The 16,712-nt window shown below is 48.2% G+C and overlaps 2 protein-coding genes across 4 annotated transcripts in view; one reads left to right on the top strand and one right to left on the bottom strand.

Moving 5' to 3' along the window:
- Nucleotides 1–16,712, top strand: part of MAPKAPK3 (MAPK activated protein kinase 3) — a 113,294-nt gene that overhangs the window by 42,161 nt on the left and 54,421 nt on the right. The gene's annotated exons all lie outside the window — the stretch shown is intronic.
- CISH (cytokine inducible SH2 containing protein) lies at nt 5,737–13,216 on the bottom strand. Its single transcript, XM_057407698.1, has 3 exons — nt 13,025–13,216; nt 8,683–8,909; nt 5,737–8,168 (listed from the first exon to the last, which is right to left on the bottom strand). The coding sequence occupies exons 1-3, from the start codon at nt 13,069–13,071 to the stop codon at nt 7,666–7,668; spliced, it is 777 nt and encodes a 258-aa protein (XP_057263681.1). The 5' UTR covers nt 13,072–13,216; the 3' UTR covers nt 5,737–7,665.

Genomic DNA, 16,712 nt, shown 5'->3' with positions numbered 1-16,712 from the left:
ACTTTCAGACAAGTGCAAACACATAGCATGTGCACTGTGGAACATGTTTCTGCAACATATTTACAGTCCTGGAGGTAGTGTTTTGAACTCTGCCTCTGCAGCGTTTGGCAGTGACTGCAATGACACTTGCATGATGGGAAGAGTCGTTGCCAAGTTGGGTAACTCCTGACAAGTATAAACGCAGCTCTGCCTTCTGTAAACTGCATTTCAAACTGTTCCAGGGAAGAGACACTCCTGACATTAAAGGCTATGCAGTCTCTCTGATCAGCTATTAAATCTCTCTGCTGGTTTGCATTGAGCGAGGCCATAAAGAACAAGCAGCAAGGGACAGTTGGGTGGGAAGAGTGTCCCAGGAACTTTGTACTGGGTCTTGCTGTCTCTTTGTCACAAATACAACCCAGATGTGTGGGTTTTAGGAGTTCTTACTGGGAGCTCTGTCTAAGCCAACATGAAACAAGTTGCCTGAGCTCCGTCCAGGTTTGTCTGTTTGGTTTTCCACGGGCTAATGCTTACGTCTCCAGGTGGCATTGCAAATGTTCTGACAGGCATATTAGAGGTGAATTCAAGGGAAGCCAGAACTTAACTGTACAACGCATGATGAGCTTTCCTTTTGCTTTTAAGGAAGAAATGTCCAGGCTATGGTGTGTGCATGTTGGTGGGGCAGTGCGTAAAGGAAGGCTCTAGGTAAGCTGCACTTCAGTGTTTATTTTCTTGTAATGGCAAATTCATGTCAGAATTACATCAGGGGTAAAATCCTTGTCTGTAAACCTAGGCCTATGAAATGGACCGAATTCTGCCCTGGCGTGAATGAATTCCCATCACACTCAATGGGAAGTGAATGGGATGCAGCCCATTTTGGTTTTCAGTTTTCCTCAGCAGGGCTGTTTCTGTAAGAGCAGCACTTCTCCAACGGCCGTGATTGGAAAAGGTGCAGCGTATCTTCTAGATGAAGGCAATCACACGGGGGAGTCACACAGGCTGCCAGGCTGGAGGCCAAGAAGCTCATGTCCGGGCTGAGCTCTGCCAGTGAGTTTTGGTTGACCAACTCTTCCTTTGTCCTTCCCTCTGGCAGATTTATAGTGCAGGGTTTTGAGACATACCAACTCTCTGATTATATGTTTGAACAATCTAATGTGCAGTAGCCACTATTATTTCAAGCCTTCATTGTCACTGCAGTTATACAGGGGTACATTAGAGCAAATGCCTTTCCTGCCTTGATAGTGCTCTTAAAATAGCTAGTCATACAAAGCCTGACATTGTATACATATTTGCAACTCAAATCTGAGCTGCTGCAGAGTGCAGTTACGCTGTATTTAATGGCATTCAGGAGAAAAACCTTGCCAGTGAGGGCTGGGGAAGAGGAGCAAAAGGGTGAGAGTAGTTCCTGTCCACAAAGGGAAACCCCTCTCTGCAAATCTAGGTTGGTGCATCGGATGGGAGCAGATCTGAGTGGATGCTTTCCTTTGCTGGGGCAGGCTGCTTTCTACAGGGTTGGTCTCTTCTGTATTTAAATCATTCAAATGATGACTTTGCCAGAATGCAAGACCAGCTTTATGTGGAGCTGCCCTGTGGGCAGCAAGCCCAATAACCTGCCTCCAGCTGTGACCACGATCACTGCCTCAGGAAATTGCAAGGACTAAGCCACAAATGATTTGCAGTAAAATCTCCTTTTTCATCAAGTCTCATCTTTAGTGAATATTAGCTAAATTTATGAAGATTTGTCGCATTCCCTCCCCTTTCCCAATCTAAAAAGCCCTCTACATTATCATGTTAAGATTGTTATTATGTAAAATCCCAATTATATTTTACTTACTTTTCATAGTTTCTTTTCGAAGGTTAATGCCCAAGCTAACAGCGAAGCTGTTAAAACAGTCTCTCTTCCATCTGGCCTACCTCCTGCCTACCAGTAGCCTTTTCCTCCGAACAAAGTAATCCTTCTTAAGGTGAAAAAACAAAACCAAAACAACTTAGTTCTCGCTAAAATTTGGAAGAGAATGTTTGTGGGCACTCATCAGTCTATGTGACGTGAATATGGAAAAGACTCTCATTTTATTCCTAGCCTCACTTTGTCACTGTTCTTGAAACCTGGTTTTTGATGTATAGCGAAGGTGGTGATTGCTGCCTGATTGATGTTGCAGCATTATGCCTGCTCCCAAGGGCCACTTGTGTTACTTGTTTGGGTAGGGTGTAGCAGAAGCCACGGGCTGCTTGTGTTTCTCAGGAAGCAGAAGTGAAACATGGCAGTGGGGTTCACACGAGGCAGCGTTAGCCTCCAGATAAAGCCGTGCCTCCCTGTGTGCACATTCCCTGGCACGCCGGCACCCGTGATTGTAAAAACCAGAAATAGGCAGCCCTGGGTGTGGGCAGAAAATAGGCACGTCTCAAAAGGAATGAGTCGGAGTCTGAACGTGTTACCAACGCGCTTAGCAACTGCAAAGCCCTCTCTTTGCTATTGCGCTGTTAGGCAATACTGGCAGGACTGGCTTCCCTTGTACTCCCTCTTTCAAATTCAGTGGTACGTTGCTGTGAACAGAAAAAGGCAAAAGGATGAATGTTTCTGCCCAAGGATAAGGCAGATCTCTTTAAATAATATCTTATTTTTACCTTGGGCTGGTTTGTTTCATGTAGAGCTGCCTAGTCTGGTGGGTTTAGCTTTCATTTTCTCCTGTGAATGATAGTTGGGGTTCACTGAATGAGATATGAATGTTGTTGACAGTGCTGTAGCAACTGAGTTGGAAGATGTTACTTGTCATCCCAAGTTGCTCTGGCACCTCTTTACTGGATATTGCTTCACCATGGGCTCCACACCTTGGGACTGCTGCTGAGTTCATGGGTGGGGAAGAGGACAGTGCATTTCCATGAGGATTGCAAGTGCTTCAGCAGTCAGCAGGGAGAGGCAGGAAGGGACCGTGATAACTTGTTACAGATTTGAACGTGAGGTCCAGCAGAGCAGAAGAACCATGCATGCAGTGTCCAGTTAATTCTGATTTTCATTTTCTTAATTCCTTAGGTAGCATGCTAAACTGACAATGGGGTTTGGACTACAAATGCCATGGAGCAGGTAGATAGCTGGCAACAACACCTGACCATGTCTGTCGTAAGAGAATTAAATACACTCTGCTGATTCACTTCACTTCTTGCTGGTTCATCTGGCTTCGGCTAAGGGAAGTTATTAACTTGAGAGGATGTGGGGAAAGGAGTAAGATTTCAGGAAGTTGGAGAGGATAGGAACATGTGCACATAAACGGGTTATTTTTCCCTTGCCTGTGTTGCCGTTTCAGAAAGCTGAGTATTTAAGACAGAAAATGCTACCATATGTGCCTGACAAGCTGCAGGGTATTTGTGCTGTGGCGGTGAGCCATGGCAGCATGGTTTCAGTCATGGACTGGGATTCCTATTCCCAATCCTGTCAGTCTGATTTTCATCCGCTCTCGGGGGGGGGCTCCACGTCCAAATGTCTGTCTGTAGTCAGAAACTGCAAAGCAGGAGAGAATCCAACCAAATCATATGCATGGGCTCAGCAGACTATGCAGGTGTCACGGGGAGAGGTGTGGCAGCTCTCCTTCAGTGATGATAAAGGTCAGTCTACAACTCCCCGCATGCTCCTGCTTCCGGAGATATGGAACTCTACTGTAAGAATCAGCTGAGCCTGCACGGAGGTTTAGCGTGGGAGCTTGCAGAACATGAGCCTGTTTGCTTTAACAAAATGTGCTGAAGATGCAGGAGTGGGAGTCGTTAAGATAACAGCGATGCAGTAAAGCCGCGTGTGACTGCAGTTATGTGTTGGCTTGACTCATGCCAATTGATTCTGCCTTCAGCCTGTAGAGAGGAGCAGCAGGGTTTCATGTGTGTAGCTGGGGGGAGAGTTTAGCCCAACTACATTAAGAAATCACTTAATAATGCATCAGAAATGCTGCATCTTTCTTTGCAGTATTTTCCAGGGTTTTCGAAGTTCCCCTTCAAAGATGGATGCAGCTTTTCCTTCCTTTTGTCTTCGTTTTTGCACTGACTCTATTGTGTTTTGTTTGTACCCTGTCTAGCTTGCTTCCCGCGTTTCCCCTGAACCCAAGAGGGATGTGACTGTTTTTGTTTAACAACTGAAACTTGAGCAGATTATTCCATTGCCAACATGTCCTGGTTGGTGTGCAATGGAAATTACCCATAAGCTCACTTTGATGAGGTTGTGGAAACAATGTTCACTACTGAATGCCTGCCCCGTGATTGGCATAGGAAGGACAGCACATGCTTTAGGAACACCTTAAAGCAGGTTTTTGAACTTTGAAGCCAGGGGATTCAGAAAGGGAGAATGACAGAGAGGAAGTAGTGGAAATGTTTTGGTTTTGTGAGCTTATTTTGGTGTTTCCAGTGGTTTAGAGCGTGCCATGATTTGCGTTGGGCAGGATGGGGGCACTGTGGCAGGAGGATCTCTCCTGGGAAGTGAGTGCAAAGGGGGCCCAGTGGAGTCATGGGCCAGGAGCAGGGTTGTCTCAGGGTATTCCCTGTGTTTTACAGAGGTGGGAGGGATGAGGTGGTCTCTGATACCATAGGGCAGATCCAGCTCCCAGTGGTTTCCCCAGCTGTGTGTCTGGTGCAGGAGGTGATGAGGAAGGGAAGGGGTGCTGGGCCGGACTGCATATATGAGGAGACTGAGGCCCAGCAGCAGCACATGAGGAAAAGCTGATGCTGTGTCTGCCACCCAAGGTATGGTCTGCCCCTTATGGCCTCGATTTTCAACCATGAGCAGAGTTGTAGGGCCAACTTGAAGCCTGCTCTGAACAAGTTGCCAAACTTCCAGTCACGTTCCGTCTCTTTTCCCCTAGATTGTAGTGGTTTTCTGTGGCACACAGAAGCAAGGCCAAAACCATTGCTGTGTTTTGCTCCACCATTAAAGAATGTTCCTTCAACCCATACTAACTTGGGACTTGTGGTCTGCCGCTGCTCATCTGTGTGTGGCAGAAACCAGGCCCACGCTGATGATGATGCTGGTGTTAACTCCCCCAGTACCTGAGGGGCTTTTCTTTTTGTTAAAGGTTTTTGTGTCTTGTTGAAACACACAAAAAAAATGGTCAAGAGTTTGCCCAGTCTTTCTGGGCAGGATTCCTGTGAGTAGGAAATGAATCCGTCCATTTGGACGTTACCAAGACTTTTACATTGAGTGGCTTCAAAATATCTTTAAAACGTTTATTTAAAATCCAAATCCAATGATTTTTAACAAACTGTCTCAAGATAGAAGAAACTGAGGTTTTGGAGTAACTGTATTGTTTATTCTTGGTATTGCAGTAGCACCTAGAGAACCCTATTGTGCTAGATGCGGAACAAACATACAACAGAGATGGTCCCTGCCCATGTGAGCTTACAGCCTTCAGCTCAGCCTCTGCATCGTCCTGCTGGGGGTGGAACAGGCAGTCATTCTCTTCACATGCTTCTCCCATTCTAGCTGGGCTCTCCTGGGGCAGTGTGGTCAAACCTGCAAGCTCAATTTCCTCCTTACCCCAACAGAGAACAGATTGAATAGGAGGCAAGTCTCAGAGCTGAACAACTCGCCCTTTCTCAAACTGATTGCTGTAGATACAAGCCTGTGGCTGAGCCATGTGGGCTTCCTGAGATCACTGCTGCTCCTTCAAGAGCTGTGGTTCCCTTGTTCCCAGTGTCCTCAGGCAGACAGAGGTGTTAGGATAAAAGGAAGCCTTTTCAGTGGTTTATGGTTTATATCATTAAGAAACCAAACCAAAACACTTTCTTGTTGTCTCCTAAGTTTTCATTCTCATTTGGTACCTTCCCACGGTTACTGCCATATGGGGTAAGGGGGAAGGATGTAATAAAAAGCAAATCTCACACATGCACGCTGTCAATCATCAAAGTATCAAAACCAAAGCTTGCAAGAGCACAAACTTACATAAATGTGGTGAAAAAAACCAAGGACAGTGACTGAGCACATCAGGCCATCTTGTCCCTTTGGGCAGCTTTAAGATAGGATGAAAAAAACTCACCCGTTTTTTGAGCTTGTCTCCTGGGTCACTATCCCATCCTTTTCCACCTCCTCTTCCAGCCCTCAGGTGTAGCTGGGGTTTGTCTATTCTAATTTACAGAGAGCCTCAGAGAGACAGTCCCATTGGTTCAAGCATGGTCAAGTTACAGGGTCTTAGAGGCAAAAGAAGCTGAAAAATAATTGCTACAGACCTTTTCTGTTCCCTTCTGTGCTCTCACTTGATGGTGTGGACTGGCTCCTACAGGCTGGGAAGGCGATGGGATCAAGCAAGTTAACAGGAGGGGGCAGCTCCTGTCTATGCTTAGTTTGGGGCAGACCCCATCTGCTGTTTGTCCCTCCTACCCCCCAAAGAGCAAGGGAAAGCCATTGTGCTTCGTTTGCAGGGGTGTGAGAAGTAAACCCAAAGCAAAGAATCCAGTGAAGGATATCCAACATGCAGGTCAGAGAAAGGGAGAGGAGAGGTCTGGACCTAGGCAAACAGCAACGCTGAACTGTGATTTCCAGTGTGTGCTAGAGCCTTGCTCTGATTGAAGCTGCGTGCTTCCTGCATAATGCTGGCAGAGGCGGAGCAACTGCAGTCTGGCGTTGTGTTAGCAGAGGGGAAGGACAGCTCTTTCTGCTGAGGTGCTTCTAACTTGGAACCCCCCCCAAATAAATAAATAAATATCCTGAAGCTCTGTGTGTGTCACTGGTGCAGCTCAGCAGAGCTGTCTCTGAACCCCCCCACTTGCTTGCGAGGCAAGGGTAATGGCAGGAAACAGCACTTCCAAAACACAGGCCACATGCAGAGTGCTCTGAAACCAGCCTGCAAATAAGAAAGTTGGGGGTCTGATTACTTGTGTCTAAATGTTTTGTCATGGACACAGAGAAGATGGAAGGCAAAAAAAAATGGGATGAGTGCTCCCTGGCTCAAGCTCAGTATTGAGAATCTCTGCTAAGAGCTGTCAAGGAAGAAGGGCTTCCTTGGCAAAGTCTCTTGTCCACAACCTATGATGCAGAATGCATCTCTGGGAGCTACCAGTGTGCTTTGAGGTTATGATACCCAGTCCCTTGGAGCTAAGGAAGGGGAAATAAAAAGTACTCTTTACCTCTGCAGAGGTGGGTCTGAGTCCCACATACCCCAGAAGTCTGGGGGAACTTGAATGGACTCCTGTGACCTGTTACAGGGACAGGTTCAAACAGGTACTATTTGAATGCGAATCCAAATTCCCACAGATTTCTGGCTGTCATTTGGCTGGGGGACTTTCTTCTATCTGTAATTCCACAAAAGAAAAAGAAACAAAAAATAATAAAGTAAAAGGTGCTTTTAAAATACTACGAGGAGAGAAACTGCCATGGAAATAAATAGTGAAAATAACAATGTTAACATTGCCGGTGTCACAGCAGCTCTGAAATTCAAGTAGTGTGACCATGCCTACAGCACTTTCTCACAGCCACTGTCGGCACGGCCTGAGGTTCAGAGCTCGGATTTGTGTCCCATTGTTCACTGAAACAACCAACTCCTCCCTGGCGCTGGAATGGATACAGAAAGAAAGGGAGAGGAAAGATTGATGCAGTCTCTGCTGATAATCAGGTCTTTACTGTGCCCACCTGATGTCGTGCTTCAGCGGGACAAAGACACAAAGTTCTCTTATTTCTGTCCCTGTCTGTCATGCCTGAGATGTAACGGCCATGCTTCAGAGTTGGAAAGGGTATTGCTTCAAATAGTCCCCCATCCGCCGGGGCAGAGGGAGCTGGTCCACGTCGGCTGTAGCCTTGTTAATCCGCAGCCGGCAGAGGTGCTGGAGACTGGGGATGTTGTCTTTGCGGCCGAGCGGCCGGATGAGTTTCAAGTGCACTGCAGCTGCTGCCATCTCTTTCTGCAGGGGAGGTAGAGGAGACGGAGGCGGGTAAGGAGCCTCGTTCTTGCTTTCTGTTGTGCAGGACATGACATAGTGCTGGATAAGACTGACCACATCTGGGAAGGCCAGGATGCGAGGTTTGGACAAGTAGTTGGAGTCTAGCCGGAACTTGCTGTCAGTGTATTCGATGCGCACGTTTGTGGGACCTCGGTTTGTCTTGACAGAGAGTGTGAACAGGTAGCTGGGGTGGGTGCTGTCCCGTACCAGGAAGGTGCCCTCAGGCATCTTTTGGAGATGCTGCTTAGCCTCACTGGCAGTGATAGATCCCCAGTACCAACCTGGAAAAGCATCCGAGAAAGAACTCGTTAGGCAAAGAATGTATTAAAGGACTGGCACTATACTTAGGGAAGCCTCAAAGCCAACTGAGCTCAGAACCTGGTAAGCAACCAAGCCCAGTTTCAGTAAGACCTTCAGAAATCGACCATCTCTTAGTTCTTAGGGTTCTTAGAACCCTTCGTTCTAAGGGTTTCATACCTATGCTTGTCATTGCCATGCTGGGGCTGGGGATGAGGATGACTACTCTTGCAGCTATTGCAGTTTGCAGAGAAAGAGAGACTTTTTTTGCAATTCTCCATCTTGACTCAGTTATAAAGGACAAAGCTTTTGCTTATAGTGATAATTACTTCAGGATACAAGTTTGCAGAGACTGAAAATACACTTGCTGCATCCACAAGCCAGCCATGGCTGTAACAGAGCCAGGTTCCTATCTGAAGTGGGATCACGAGATTGTTGCTGGAGCTCAGACTGCAGAGTTGGCGCCCTGCAGCCATGACTTTGTGAGCTGAACCTTACCAGACTCTCGAAGATAGGAGAAAGTTTTTGCAATACAGAGAAGGTCTTCTTCAGGGTCTCGGATCTGAGGTGGGTTGCTCTCTGGAACTGGGGCTGCAAAGGCAGGTGCAGACTCCTCCTGGAAGGCCATAACTGGGAGAGGCTGCATGATGGGCTCTGACAGTTCCACCACAAGGCCCCTGAGTGAGAGTCTCCTGATCTTTTCCTCCGCCAGCAAAGGATGAGGTCTGAAAGGAAGAGCATACTCTGCTATGTTTCCTTGCCTTGAAAGAGGTTGCAGTGTCTGTTCAGTGCATGCTGCATACATGTTATGTTAAGCAGGTCCTCAATATGAGAATGTTTCAAACAGAGAGGAAAGGGGGAGAAAATTACACAGCTAAAGATGAGCCTTTAGAAACAGGGAGAAAGAGTTGGCCTCTTCTGCCTTGTAAAAGGTGATCTATCTTGCAGTTTAGGTTGATTTTAAACCTGGTAATTTTAGATGTTGCCTTTTAGTGTGTAGTTTCAGAGGCAGTAAAGTTCACAGCATCATTACAGCTTCACTTGCACCACGACAATGCTGGAACATTTCTCTTTGTGCCACTGGGTTTGTTAGTCATCTACTGTAATATAATTAGAAGGAGAATAGCTTCAGGTTTGTTCTACCCGATTCCTGCTCGGGGTGACCTGATCCTAAATGTGTCTGTTAGAAATCAGGGGGAGCTGATCTTGTAGTAGAATAATGGGAGTTCTTGTTTTAGCTAAGCCTGTTCACCACACAATCCCTAGTGTTCAACTGCATGGCAGATCTCAGTGCAACTGTAATCCCTGCAGGATTACAGAGGGAAGAGGTGCTGCCATGACTGGGCTGCTATGAATATTAATCCCTCTGTGGCCTAGAGAGAGTGGCAGTGTAGCCATCCAGCATCTAAGTGCAGTTTCATAAAACCTGGAGCTCTCATGGGCCATAGGTGCTCCTTCTCTGCAGCAGCAGGATTCCTAAAGGAAAGCAGAGCTCCAGGGTGAGGGCAGATGCTGGGGGCCAGGGAAGTCTTCACCCCCAGGCAAGCTCCTGAACAAAACTATTAGTTTGTCTTTTCTCCTAGGCTGTTTGCCTCTGTGTGCCCTGTACTGCTGCATGCCTGTGTTGTGTCACCCACATGCACTCACTTGCTTGAGACATTCTTTCAGACACTTAACATAAGATGGGTGAGTTTTCAGAGAGAATCAGAGTCCTCAATGTGAGACCATCACAGCACCACTGGAGCTGATGGTGATTGCAAAGGCAGCAGCCTCGTCCTCCCGTATCAGTGAGAAGTGGAAGGAGACTTCCCTTAAGCACTTCCCTTCTCATCTTTCTCCTTCTCTGTGCTTTATGTGAAGAGTGACACTTGAGGTACATACATAAATGTGTTGTCAACTGATGTGCACACTCCACCGTCCTGTGTATGGCTATTGCAGTACACAGCAAAATCCCACTAGTATTTAGAAAAGAACATTCTTTTTTCCCTATGTCAAATCACGTTTCAGAACCAGGATATCTACTTGACGTTCATAGTATTTGATGTTCATTGCTTAGTATCTCTTAATGGGTAGGAAGCCAAAGCTAATAAAAGTGATTTGATTGCTGGCCCTTCTCCAGGCACCCTTGATCGCATGGACTGTTCTTTCAGTGCCTTTCACAGAACCGTAGTTCTGAAGAGACTTTTCTACCTGGATATTGCTGTTGGGAAACCTCTGAGCTCTCTTTTAAGTCCCACCTGAGTTACATTTGTAGGTGTTGAGGCCTGCATTCTCAAAGGTATTTGGTTATCTCCATCTTAATGTCATGGTCTTTGCAAGTGTCTGGCTGCTTGCCTTCCTGGAGGGAGGAGATTCCTGAGATTCTCCGCTTCCCCCCATTTTGAGCAGTAGAGGTCTATAAACCAGATCCTTCCCTGTACTGAACCTGATAGAACAGTTCGTGCTGTGCAAAGAGGGTCTGCTGGCAGAGCGTTCTCCATCAGGTGTGTTCTGATGCCAACTGTTCACTGAGCTGAAAAGGACAGTGATCAATGTTAAGTAAAATCAGTCTTGCACTGCTCACTGCCCATTAGCTCCCCAGAGCTTGGACACTGCAGTCCAAATTCCAAACCTCTCTGTACTTATTTTCCTCTTTGGTTTTGAACAGGAAGAAAACTTTTCTTGTTTTCCTAGCATGGAACTACGTTTTATATACACCTGCTTTTGAGAGGGCATTAGGAATTGGCTAAGAGCCTGGGAAGGAAGAGACAGCAAAGTTACGCAGGGAAACATACGCCTGATTCCCTCTGGAAAGGTGTTCATTTCAAGGGCTGAACCGGCTCACAGCTGAGTCCTCCGAAAGACATCAGCTGTGTGAATTTGTCAGTAGGTTTGTTTAATAGAGCCACTGTGGATCTCCGAAGCAGAGCCTGTGTGCTTGAGATGAGGTTTCCCACTGTGCTCCCTCGTTCTGCCACTTGAAGCTGAAGGAGCCCAGACCCCGTGTAGTGGAACAGGGAGGGGGGATTGGAAATTCTCATAGACCGGGAGGCAACAGCGTCTTAAACAACTTTGTGTGTGGGTTGAAGACAGAGGAGCTGCTGCTGTGACCAAACAGAGCAGCTCCGAGCACAAGAAAGGGAGAGTAGAGGGATCAGTGAGTAACAGCAGACTGCAAGTTTTAACAGAGATACATTTGCAAGAGGGTTAAGAAGAGTTTTCTGGGATAAGGACATGTTGAAAAAGGTACTGGCATGAAAAGTCAGCCCTTTCAGGGGCACAGTAAGTACTTGAAAATAAGGAGCGCCTGTATGAAAGAAAGTAGAGGGGAGATGTGGAGGATCAGGACTGAGCAAAGTGTTGGTACAACAACTGCCATGCAGAAGAAAACAAATGTACAAAATACAGCACGTGTAGCTGGTAGCCTGTGTGGAATCTGCAGAGAAACAGCAAATGAACTGCCTTGTGCTTTGGCAATTAGGGTTTCTACAGGCCATGGAAAGCCAAGAAAGTTTAAGAGAATCAGGTATGTCTGATAGCATTTAGTGTTAGCTTTGCAGTCCCTTTGCTGATAAGCTAAACTTTGTAACACAGTACAAATAGTACAAGAAAAAGTGTATTGAGCTGCTCTCCCTTCCATCAGCCACATCCCAAGACTCCCAAGGGAGCTCGGTCTGGATAGGAGAGAGAGAGCATGGAGCCAGGCTATATGAAATCCTATAGGATAGTGAAAACTGAGCAATAAGTGGTCATTAAAATAGATATTAAGAGGCAACCATCTACGTGTTGGGCTACATAACAAGTTCTTAGTGAGTGAAGGGAAACAGTAGCTCTGGAATGTTAACCCTGGAGAAAAGCTTCACATAAGGGTTTCACAAAGCCCAAGCTGAAACATGAATTCCCTTTGCCTATAGGGCTATGGGAACTGCAGTAGCAGACTGCAGATGCGGGTGAAAACAGTCCCACTTGAGTAGTAGGAAAGTGTTGGTAAGCATGAGCTCTGCCTATCTGTGGAACAGATTTGGGGGGAAATAGCAGAAAAATTCCCATGCTTTAGTCATTTAAAGCACACAAGGCAAATGCGTTGCCTCTGCGGAAAACCCGCATAGGCAATGCTGACGCTACAGCTCCGGCTGAAACAAATGCTGACACCTTCCAAATAACACAGTGTGTGTAAAAATGCTGAGTGATCCCCGCAGGTCAAGTATTAACACATGTTGATGACTTTAGCTGGTCACAGAGACACTGGAGTGCCAGCACACTGATACCGGAGAAGGGACGTGGTCGTTACCTGTTCTACTGACTAAAAGTGGTGTAACCATACATGTGCCCCCCCACACCTTTCATGCATGGGTAGGTCTCTATGTATGTACCTACATTTAATCTTCACCCATAAAAGCAATTGGAAAATGAAATTAATGAGTTAAACACAAATACTGACTTAGAAATCGGCAAAACCATCTGAATTGTGGGGAAGTTTTTCCCTGTAAGCAGTTTGCTGCTGCCGGGACATGAGAGAAGCCCTACAGTCCTGGGTTGGTGTCCCCACTGGTATTACACACGCCGCTGAACAACACACTCCAAGGTTTTCCTGATTTTTACTCCCCCCCCCCGACTTTGAAAACCATGTAGCTTGGCAGCAGAGCGCAGGAATACTTCATGGTCCCATGATTTCAGCCGTGGAATGTAAAGAGTTGATACACAGGACACACAGAACTCAGCACTGAGCTAGTGTAAGCCATTACTGTTCCATTACAATCACACATGGCAACTCACACGAGCCGAAAAACTATCCCTGGGAATCTCACTAATTACAATTGTCAAACCACATCATTTAAAAGAAGGTTGCAGAGTCTCTTACCCCTGAACACAGAGGATCATGTCACTCCTGGACCAAGGGAAAAGCATTAAGTCTTCAAGGTGGTGGGAAATGCTTTCTCCTCTTCTTTTTGTCTCCTTTTTCTTTGCTTCCTTGCCGGAGCAAGCTAGTCCCAGCCTCTGGTTAGGGGCTCACAGTCAGAGAAGGCTGGAGAGCCCCAGCAAACGCCTTCCACTGAAGACACAGAAAAAGCCAAGCCGAAAGCGAATCGGGCTGTCCGAGAGAGGCTTCACAGCGCGTTCAGCAACTTCAGCCGGGAAGATGCGTTCCCTCTCGCTCTGTGCTTCAGAAAATGAAGTGTTCTTGTTCTGCTTTCCACAGAAAGACAACAACAAAAAAAAGTTTAAAAAAATACCCAGAGAAAAGGGAAATTACATGTGTGTAAAGCGGAACTAATCTTCCTTCAGAGCAATCCGGGAGAAAAAAGCATCCAGAGCGCTCTGAAATAGCAATAAATAGGTAGCAATAAATAAGGGTGCAGGGGGAGGAGAGCGGGAGCGCAGCGCCCTGCGTTGGCCCTGTCTGCCCCAGTGGAGAGGCTCGGCGGGGAGAAAAAGAGAAGGAGCCTCCTGGCTAATCTTTTGTGTGCCCCTTTTAATCTGTTCCAGGAAGCGAGGGGTTCCTGGAATCGCATTGTGTTCACATCACGCTGCCGGTGTCAGCCACGCGGGAAGCGGAGGGAGGGGAAGCAGAGGGTATAAATAGCGGTGTCCGTAACGGCCGCGGTGGGGCAGAGCAGGGCAGGGCGGGCTGCGGCCGTGCGGGACCCGGACCCGGACCGGGAGCGGGACCGGCGCCGCCGCGCGTGTTCGCGGAAACGCCTTTGATCCGTTTCCAAGAACTTTCCAGGAACGCGGGGCCGCCGCGGCGGGCTCTGCCAATGGGCGCCGCCGCCGCCGCCCGTCCGCCAATGAGCGCCGCCGCCGCCGCCCGCCCGCCAATGAGCGCCGCCGCTGTCTTCCCCGCCCGCCAATGGGCGGCGCCGCGCCTCCCGCCCACCGCATGCGCGGGAGCGCCGGGGTGGAGTGCCGTGGGGTGCGGCGGGTCCCGGCTTGGGCATCCGCTGTGTGTGAGCGGCCGTCGGCACGCCGAGCTCCCCGCAGTCCCCTTGCTCACACGCGTTTGTTTTTACCCCTCCCATGCGGGTTAACGCGTTTGTGCTGTTTCTGGGCTCATTGTCATTTTGTTCTGCCTGTTTCAGCACCCTCCCCGCGTGGCAGCATCCTCCCGCACCCGCAGCGCCTCCCTGGGTCATGGGAACGTTTGCGCAGTTGGGTGCTGAGGGAGGTGGTGGCTGTGGGGCTGAGAGCAGGGTCTGAGCCCCCCCTCCGGTAAGCAAGGGAGGTTGTCACACTGCGCACGGCGCTTTCATGCCTTGGTCATCCGGGAATCCCCTGTGGATTTGGATTTCAGACTCCTGGGAAAGGTTCGACCACCCCCACCAGTTTGTCCTGCGTTCATAGGTCATTGTCAAGTTAGAGCTGGGTAACCCAAGGGGAAGAATTTCAGTTGCTTATAGCCTTGTTGAGCCTCTCCAAATGCTTTATAACAGAAGCGTGATTGTTCTTTCCCTGCCATGGGGTGCCACCTCTTCACGTAGCAGGGAGCAGAGAGAGTGTGAGAGTGGAGTGCCTGTGACCTCCACTGAAGTAGATTGAATATTTAGAAATAGTAGTCATTGTGCTGTTCAGAACCAAAGTGGATGGGGTGGGAACAGAGGGGAAGGTGATGGCAAGGGTAAGTGTCAGAGGATGCTCTCACAGGCCAGACACGAGCCTGAGAGCAGGAAGCCTAAGTTCAGCTCCTTACTCAGCCTTTGGCTCCTGCTGTTTCCTTTAGCTGCTGTTTAGCCTTCTGCATGCTTCCATCTCTGTTCTTTACTACATCAGGGGCAGTGCTGTAACAAGGACTACTGCCAGTACCGAGCTGTACAAAGAGAGGTGCTGAGGGCCCTCTAAGAGCTGTCCAGTGGGATGGGAATGTCATCAAGCATGCCCCCCCCCCCCCCCCCCCACCAGTTTGCGTCTCAGCCTGAGGCTGACTTCAGCTCATGCTTCATCTGGATATGGGTAAATTCACAGGAGAGGTGAGGAGCTGGCAGAGGAATTTCAGTCCTCACCTGCCCTATGCAAGCACAACAGTCAAAAGATCGTTCAAAGGCGTAGTCCTGGCTCAGGGTTGCAGGGGGATGCCTGCATGGCGGTGCTCCTTCCTGTCTCAGTTCAGAGGGATTTAAAACCTTGTATTGGTGGTGCAGCAGCACAATGGATGTGAACAGAGCTATCTAGCCTAGAGAGTAGGAAGTGGGTGCTGCCTCCCGCAAGCTGTAGTTAACCTGCATGTTCAGGTGTTTCGTCCTCAGCCTTGGAGGAGACACAGAGATCTCAGCTGTTGTGTTTCTGAGGCAGGAGCACTGCAGCCCAGCGCAGCCATTGAGAAGGGAGCTTTACTTGCTTTTGTACTTAGAATTGGCTCCATCTAGTGATCTTCTGGAGAAGCCTTTGTGTGCGGGCTCTGTGCTGTGGGTGGAGTAGCCGTTTGTATGTCGGGAGCAGAAACACAACGCTGACTTACAGCGGAAACATCGCATGGGAAGGGGGGCTCGGTCAGCAGTTCGGTATCTGTGCTCCGTGGAAGCAGTGTAGGTGTTCATACCAGTGCAGACCCTACTTTGCTCAGTATGCATTGCATTCCGATGCAGTGGTTTCCCCCTGCAGTCACTAGATCCATGCTGCTCTTCCCCCGAGTCCTGAAAGATGACCATTAAATTGAAGTAGCTGGTGGGTGTGAGTATTAATGTAAGGAGCTTTCATTTTCACTGGAAACTTTTCTAGGGGCCCAGCCCAAACCAGTATTCAGGCTAATGCCTGGGTTATTTATCGACAGAATTAGTGATGGGGGTTTAAGTCAGGAGCGTTCAGTAATACTTCATCACTCTGCCTAACCGTTTTGCCCCTCATTGGTATTCCTCACGCACTGGTAATGCCCTAAGTAGGAAACAGAACGGTGTGCCTGCTTTGCCCATGCCCCACTGTTAGTGCCATTGATTACCTGTGCACAGCCAATATAAATTGCTGCCATTTCAACAAATTGGTTGTTTAAACCCAGTTTATACTGGTCTAAATGGCTCTTCAGGGGTCAGTGTTGAAGAATTAGAAGACGGCAGAGGCAGTAACAAGAAATCCCGTTGAGTGATAGGCTTTATTGTGAAAGGCATCAAAGAAAGCCCAGGATAGTCAGGGAGGTAGGAAAATCCAGAAATCGAGAGCCAGGCAGTCCCTTCGGAAGTTCACCAACACAACAGCACCATCTACTGATGAATGTGTGTTTGGGAAGGCAGGCGGCCAGAGTCGCCTTCCCACTGCGGGCAGGTCACGCTGCTTCAGCTGCACGTTTCTGTAACCGTGTTAGAGTTGGTGAAGAAGAAAAATAACATCCAAAATCGTAACTCTCGAGAGTTGTCTCGAGGACTAGATTTGCCTTTCTTATAAGCTTGTATATGAAAGAGTGAAAGTTGCCCCTCTGGCTGCTGTGTGGCCATAAGCCATCTCTGACCCTCACCCGTGTGGTGATGTAAGGAGTAGCATGCGACCCCACACACATTACAGCAATAAGCATCTGTCCTTGTTTAGATGGACCATCTGGTTGTTGAGTAGGGCACAGCAATTTC

This window comes from Pezoporus wallicus, unplaced genomic scaffold (assembly GCF_028554395.1).
Source record: "Pezoporus wallicus isolate ANWC-B61680 ecotype Strahan unplaced genomic scaffold, APGP_CSIRO_Pwel_v1 contig_3568, whole genome shotgun sequence".
NCBI lineage: Eukaryota > Metazoa > Chordata > Aves > Psittaciformes > Psittacidae > Pezoporus > Pezoporus wallicus.
This window is presented reverse-complemented; position numbering and strand designations above follow the sequence as displayed.

Bases quoted from the DNA above. Each gene is read 5' to 3' on its own strand.
- CISH (XM_057407698.1), bottom strand. From the start codon at position 13,071: ATGCTTTTCCCTTGGTCCAGGAGTGACATGATCCTCTGTGTTCAGGG. The intron at 8,910-13,024 runs GTAAGAGACTCT...TCTTCCTTTCAG, and splicing joins ATGATCCTCTGTGTTCAGGG to ACCTCATCCTTTGCTGGCGG. The intron at 8,169-8,682 runs GTAAGGTTCAGC...ATGCTTTTCCAG, and splicing joins CTCCTATCTTCGAGAGTCTG to GTTGGTACTGGGGATCTATC.